General features: G+C 39.4%; 2 protein-coding genes across 3 annotated transcripts in view; one reads left to right on the forward strand and one right to left on the reverse strand.

The window, feature by feature from the left end:
• LOC136249717 (PAS domain-containing serine/threonine-protein kinase-like) overlaps window positions 1–4,566 on the reverse strand; it is a 6,503-nt gene extending 1,937 nt beyond the window's left edge. The window contains exons 1-7 of the mRNA XM_066041810.1: window positions 4,286–4,566; window positions 3,606–4,235; window positions 2,061–2,201; window positions 1,751–1,876; window positions 1,151–1,420; window positions 388–1,020; window positions 23–334 (exon numbers count right to left, since the gene is read on the reverse strand). Of these exons, the coding sequence (XP_065897882.1) occupies window positions 23–334; window positions 388–1,020; window positions 1,151–1,420; window positions 1,751–1,876; window positions 2,061–2,201; window positions 3,606–4,235; window positions 4,286–4,408 (2,235 nt within the window). The 5' untranslated portion in view covers window positions 4,409–4,566. The remainder of the gene's footprint in view (window positions 1–22; window positions 335–387; window positions 1,021–1,150; window positions 1,421–1,750; window positions 1,877–2,060; window positions 2,202–3,605; window positions 4,236–4,285) is intronic.
• LOC136249718 (polyadenylate-binding protein-interacting protein 1-like) lies at window positions 4,519–6,680 on the forward strand. 2 transcript variants are annotated; one of them, XM_066041812.1, is made up of 10 exons: window positions 4,519–4,770; window positions 4,825–5,309; window positions 5,357–5,457; window positions 5,505–5,607; window positions 5,654–5,761; window positions 5,880–5,974; window positions 6,018–6,105; window positions 6,155–6,263; window positions 6,312–6,369; window positions 6,475–6,680. In XM_066041812.1, exons 1-10 carry the CDS (start codon window positions 4,614–4,616, stop codon window positions 6,578–6,580), a joined length of 1,410 nt encoding a protein of 469 aa, XP_065897884.1. In that variant the 5' UTR covers window positions 4,519–4,613; the 3' UTR covers window positions 6,581–6,680. The 2 variants fall into 2 exon arrangements, with proteins under 2 accessions (XP_065897884.1, XP_065897883.1); XM_066041811.1 differs by having other exon boundaries at window positions 4,520–4,770; window positions 6,472–6,680.
• The last annotated feature ends 372 nt before the right edge of the window (window positions 6,681–7,052 follow it).

The raw sequence follows: 7,052 nt of genomic DNA on the forward strand, positions 1-7,052 counted from the left end.
CTATTGGTATTGTATCTCTTACAATTGTTTGGTCTTCCTTCTTTTGTGCTAAATTCACATGGCCAAATGCTCCTTTTCCAATTTGCTTTAGAGTTTCATATGCTTTCTCATATTCTCCATCCCAAGGGGATATCCCTTCTGTGAATGAATCATGGGGAGAAGGAGCAGCCCAAGCCGGGGATGCTACAAGACCAGACTGTGGCACTTGTGATTGTTCATGTGATATTGATAAACTCTGATCTGCTGACATCAACTGGTTGTTGTCCATGACGAAATCTCGCGATATCCACATGCAGTAGAGTTGTGATGAGTCTGACAATGTGATGCATTTCAACTGTGGTTGGTAAATGAGTTAATAGTGCACTATTAAACCATGTACTTTTGTACCTGAAACACCACTGAGAATAATGACCCATCCTTGTGCATTGCATCTCCTAGGAATGTGCCTTCAGGGATCTTTGGCTTGGAGATCACAAAATCAGTGAAATCCTCAGCCACACCCACTGATGGCTGCAGCTGCAGACTAGCTGGAGTTGAGGCAAATAGTTTTGACTTTACAGGGGGAGACCTGTTGGAAGCTTCTCGAGCACTTTGTGGCCGTTTCACAGCAGGAATATTTTTAAGGTTGTAAGGAGATGACTGGTCATCAAGAACAGACAAGAACTGTTTATGTTGATGGTTGTTCAATGACCTCTCTTCTTCACTATAAACAGAACTGTCCAGAAATGAGTTATTACTTTTGCTACATTCACCATCCGATGATGATTGAGTAATCCCGTCAATTTTACTGTCTTCGTTAATATTTCCCTTCTGCACATCATGATTACTAAATCCTGAGTCGTCTTTCTCTGCTGGTGCCACTGGCCGCAGCTCTTCACCTACTCTCACAATCCTCTCTTCAGCGACAGCATGAAACACACTGCTATCCATGCTGTCACCCAGGCCAGGTGGAAGAGGTATACTACCATCGTCCACAGTGTCAATGTGTAGGTAGAATTCTGGCATGAGTGTAGTTATGTCCTAGAAGATATGTGTGGTATAAAGCCATATGATGCTGGTTAACCAGCTGCAAAACTGTGCCAGTAATTGTTTTTTAATGGGACAATTAACTATGTAATTGACTGTTGTTAAATGAATACAATTAGTTCACCTGTCCTTTCAGCTGATCTCCTGAATAACCAGTGAGCATTAGAGCAAAGTGATGGTTACAGCCATGAATAGTGCCATCAGGAAGGAATGTGATCATGCCAGACAGTGTTGCATATACTATCACCTTTCCGGCATACGTTGCATCCCTTGGTCTCTTCATTTTGTCTTGGGAGTTAGCAACATGTGCTTTATTCTTACTGGCAAGTTGTACGGTTAGTGGAAACGCAGTGCCGTCAGTAAGTCGCCCAGTTATTCTTTGTTTGTGATCATGCTTTAGGAAATAATGGTACAATAACATGCATGCATACATACACACAGAGACACACATAAATACATTTGCACACACACACACACACACACACACACAATTGCAACACACATACTCTAAATACCTACATACAAACCAAAATCACAAACAACATTACACAGTTTAACACCACACATGCTGTGGCACACACTCAAAATACTTACTACAACCAAAATCACAAACAAACATCACACAATTCTACACCACACATAAAGTGAAGCACACTTCATTCACCATACCACACACACACCTACATTACTACATCTACCGCACACACAAAGGAGCAATCAAAACCTCATCATGTGATGATGGCATCAGCAATGATGGTATTAAGTCAGTAGCTGATTTACCAACTAGGTCATCGGCAACCTGGTACCCAAACAGGTGGGCCATGGAAGCATCAGCAGAACAGATGTTACCCTGTGTGTGTCAAAGGCAAATAACATTACATATTAACACTGTGACAGTACCAACAGTTTGAGATTGTAAATTAGTTCACATATTAATTGACTTGTGACAGATAAAATATTACTCTTTGGTTGTCTGAAATGGCAAATTATTGTTTTATTAGTCTGTGCTTTTATCTGTGAGTGAATTAACTTGCCTCATTGTCTAGTTCAAATCTGGCAGTACTTCTGGCCACTGGTTCGATAACAACAATAATGCGGTGGTCACCACCTGATCCAACTTTTTTCATCCACACTGACACAGGAAACTCCACTCCAGTACTGTTGATGGCATCCATCTACGAGCACAAAAAAAAAAGAACAACATTTACACCATTGAAGGTTTTCAGTTTACTTATCAAATGTAGGATCCAAAAAATGTTTTTGCTAAACAAGGTAATCAATTTGTATGAAAACATAGACTGTATTAATTTGATCAAACATGTACACAAGCCCATAGGAAATTAGTCCATAATATGTGTACTGTCTAAGTCACATGAAACTTCCACTTGTGACTAAGCACAATACTTTTTGATGCCCCAATTATGCACTTTCATTCAGGATGTGTTAAGTATCAAGTCCATTATACAATACTAGTGGTCTGGCTTCTAAGGAAATTGCATGTCATATATCATGGGCAAACGTGTCATAAAATGTAACATTTGTGTAAATTTCCATGTCAAATTACACAATGTCATTATGGTCACAATATATTGGTATGCATGACAATGTGGCTATGCCATGTATGACAGGGTTCCATACAGGAATATATAAGTGGCTAGCCTTGTTACCTAAACTGAATCATTTTTGGCTGATAGCTTACAACACAGACATTTAAAGAATTCTAAAAACTATTATGATGAGTATAAAGTCACCAATTAATGATAGCATTTTGTTAGATGCTTTTGTCTTTTGTCTCCTTGGGTGACAAATAAAATATTTCAAGGTCATGTTATGAGTAAAGTAATTGATTAATCTAGGTATTTGTCACTAATCTACATCTTGCCAATTAGTAAAAACAAATTTTATTGTGGTATAGGCAGGTGGAACATGACAATAGTGCAGCTGGGACATGATCAGTTTAATTTTTATACCCTGCCCTTCATAGCTTGTCATAGAAAGGACTTAGCATACTAAGAATTTGAGAATAAAACAACTATCATGATTGATAGAGGCATTGTTTGCATCCCCTGATGCAAGGGGGTATTAGACATACTAGATATCGAGATTTAATCGAAAATCGAGATCATTTAAAAAAATTATCTAGATAATCAAAAGGGTAATATCACCCAAACACTACTGGTGGAGTATATATTCTGTATTTCACTCAGTAATCATATAACGACAGATCTTCTCCTCATAATTTATAGAAGTTTCCAGCCATTCACAAGTTAGACACGAACACATACTGCAACTGCAGGTTTTCAATAGAAAATTATTTGGCCAGAAATTCACCATTAGCAAGCATAGTTTGTACAGTGATGATAATAATAATTACTGAATGAAAATAGCAGCTTGGCCACTATGCTATGGGATGCCTTTCTACTCCACAGTCTTGTTGATAATTTGGAGCCTGTCAACAAATGCTAGATTTTAGCACAGTCTACTGCCAACTCTGTGTGTGTGTGTGTGCATGCGTGCGTATATGGTGTGTTACAACTACATATACACATCACAAAAGTTTCTAGATCTTCTTCACTTACCACCTTTCCAGCCACCAAGACCACTCCACCTTCTCCATCAACATGCTGTTCAACCAGTGCCTGCTGCTTGGTTCGATATGGCTCAGCAAACAAACTCTGCACCTTCATCCCCAATAATTGCTTCTTCTGATAACCAAACATCTCACATGCTGTCCGATTGGCTACTAAAATTTGTGAAGAGTCAGCTGATATAGTGACTAATGCTTTGTTAGGGTTTCTTGCTGTAGAGGGGAACAGAGTACTGTTGGTACTTACGTGCATTGAAGGGATATTTAATGATGTGTTTAACGAGTGTGAAAATGATTGGATAAATGAGTTATTAAGACACGAGTCACCAACAGATAGTTTGCTCTGTGACTGGTAGCTATAACTCAACATTGAGCCTCCATCAAATTGGTGTAATTGATGACCACTTGTTTTGCTGTTAATGCTTCTTTGTTCGTCAGTCATAGTACTACTTTGCTCAGTTGATACCTCAGTTACAGTGTCCAAGGTGACTCGGTAATCTTGTTTTGAACGTATCTTGTCCAAAGGAGCTGGAAATGAAGGGCTACCAAATGTATCCTTTTGTTCCAGCAATTGTGAACGGAACAACCCATCTTGCAAATTTTTCCTCGCCCACGCATTAGGCTGTTCAAAATTTTGCATGTTACTAACTGAATGCAGTTGAGTATACTTACTTTGTGTAGGTCTCTGAAACTCATTCGTCCCAAAGGGGACCCAACTCGCTCGGGCGCTGGCATGCTATGGCCTAAGCGACCAGGGGGCGGGGTAAATGCTTGTATAATACTTTCCCTATCCATTGCAGCCTCCAGCTAGTTTCTAACAATCAATAAAAGAGTACGAAATAATGTAAAGATGTTAGTTTTCCATCCACTGCATCCTTCAAGTCGACTAAATGTCCAAATCTCGCGCCTCTTCTTTCAAAATATTAAATCTGCTCACGTGACAACAAATAATTCTAATAAAAGCATCTCAGATAGTTGGTACGTGAAAGATTCAGAAATAATGTCTGCTACTTCAAGTGGTGGAAGAGGCAGGGGCCGGGGTACCACAGCGGTCGTATCCGCGGTTGGAAAAGGGAAAGTTGGACAGACCACACCCCCATCGACTGTTCCTCCGGAAATAGAAGAAATTGTGCGTGCCCAAAAACGGGAGATGGAAGGTAATGGTACTAGTAAAGTCTAGCTAGATGTAAAACAAACTGTTTGCATAACAGAGTTAGCTAGACAACTTGAAAAAGAAAATGGAGAGGCCAAAAACAGTGTTCAGAAACCAGAAACTGCTGCTATCAGTGCTACCCAGTTCAAGCTTGATCCAACATGTCCAGAATTTGTCCCAAGTCACTTACCAGTTGCTACTTTCGTACCCAAAGCGCCAGGCATCCAACTCAATGTGGACGCCCCTGAGTTTATTCCCCAATCCTTTGCAACAACAGCAGCTCCACCACCTGTGGACATGTCAGGGTCAGGGTGTCAAATTTCTGCTCATGGCGTGACCGTGGCAGAGATGGTGACCCCTTTCATGGAGTCAGTACCTGACAAAGAACTTTTCTTGTTGGATTTGGCTGCCGAGCTATTGTTAAAGTGTGCAGCCAGCCCTGAACTATTTGAGACTGAAATTGATTATCTGTTAAGTACAATCAGTCAAAATACCCCTCAGCCATCCACACTGGAAAATATGGCCAAATTGATAATCATTTGGGTATGTGTATGTCAGACCGTATTATGTCTTATTATTTATTCCTTCAGGGTGAGAAAGACCCTACTATACAATTTGTAGCTAGTAAGTTTAGTGCACATTGTTTTCTGCCATTGAGTGATCATGGCTTCACAAAATCTCTAATAAGAACGTAAGCCAATGATGCTGTTGCCTCTAGTTACAATGTTTGGTTTGTAGCATTCAAGAAAAAGTTTCAGAAGCATCTCAATACTCAGATCCCCATGATGTTATACGATTCACTACATTTCTTGCTGAGCTGTTTTTTCGTATTAGAACAAAGGTAGTTTGAGTGTAACTGTAATGGGTGAGCCTTGTATCTTTTACAGGAAGGTAATCCAGTGTGGCATTTTGGTGCAGAACTTATCAAACTGTTTCTTAAATTACTGTCTCTGCCATATGACCAATTGGTCGTGTCAATTATCAATATGTTAAAGGTGCGTACAGCACACATACACACGTGCGCATGCATGCACACACAGTGCAATAAAATTGTACCATAACTACTTTACAGTTTACAGTTACCTTATTTTTTACTTTGGTTATTTTCCATAGCTTACTGGTAAAATACTGGATGGCTCACCAGACTTGAGAAATCAGTTGGATGGAGTCTTTCATGGACTGCAAAATTTACAAGGCAGTATATCTAGGTATGCATTCAGTGTCAACTTCTCTTATTCATTGGCTCTCCAGTCACGTGCAGGCCACGGTAGAACAGCTGTTTGTGCTACGAGGCAATCAATGGAATCCGCCAACATCCAATGTACCCCTGCCAGCCATGGTTAGTTGAAAATATCTTTCCCCATTTGATAGCTATCATTTATTCTCAGTACACAATGGAAGATGACACTGTCTACTTTGGTAACACTGATGTCCCTGGTGCTAAGGACCAACAGCAACCATTTCAGCCTCAACAGCAAATGCCTGTTGTTAATCCTGGTAGGATTGAAACTGTATTTCATGAAATAATGAAATACCATTACACAGCTGACTGGAGTGAATTTATCATTGAAGAAGAAGCCGTTAGTGGCAACAGTGATAACAAGTAAGGAATATGGGAAACATTAGATGGATGGAAAATTTTTTGGGAAAGAATGTAGTTTAAAAATAATTGCATCTAACCATGTACTATTTTCACCCTGTATAGCAGCTTTGATGCAGATTTCTTAGAAGAGGATGATTTTGAAGCTGCTTATGAAGAATTTCTCCAGGAAACGAACTCACACTACCGTATGTACCCAAGTTATCACCCATGACAACAGGCCGGCATCTGAGAATTAGCAACAAATCACACTCACATTGTACCCAAGCATTTCACAGATTTTCAATTTATATAATAATTACAGGGTAAATTAGTACTTTTAAATTTCTGATTGATCAGGTTTCACTGAATTGGACATACCTGAACTACCCTAATATAACGATCACCATAAATTATATGAATTAGTGAGCAATATTCAGAAGATTTTTTCTCACAAATTAATGTTTAGTGGTACCTGCTTTGGAAATACAGTGAAATCTCATTAACTCCTTGAACTAACATTTTAAGAGGAAAAACCTACATTTTTGGTGAAAACCTTGAATTGCAGCAAATTATAGGATAATCTTCAATCCTAAACTACACGGACACATGAATGTCTAGTCAACTAATTAAGGGACAAATACTATTACCTACAAAGTGTAGTGTCCTCATCTGTATTAACAGGTAAATCCCCCTCCCAGCAATCA

Source organism: Dysidea avara, chromosome 3 (genome assembly GCF_963678975.1).
Source record: "Dysidea avara chromosome 3, odDysAvar1.4, whole genome shotgun sequence".
Classification (NCBI taxonomy): domain Eukaryota; kingdom Metazoa; phylum Porifera; class Demospongiae; order Dictyoceratida; family Dysideidae; genus Dysidea; species Dysidea avara.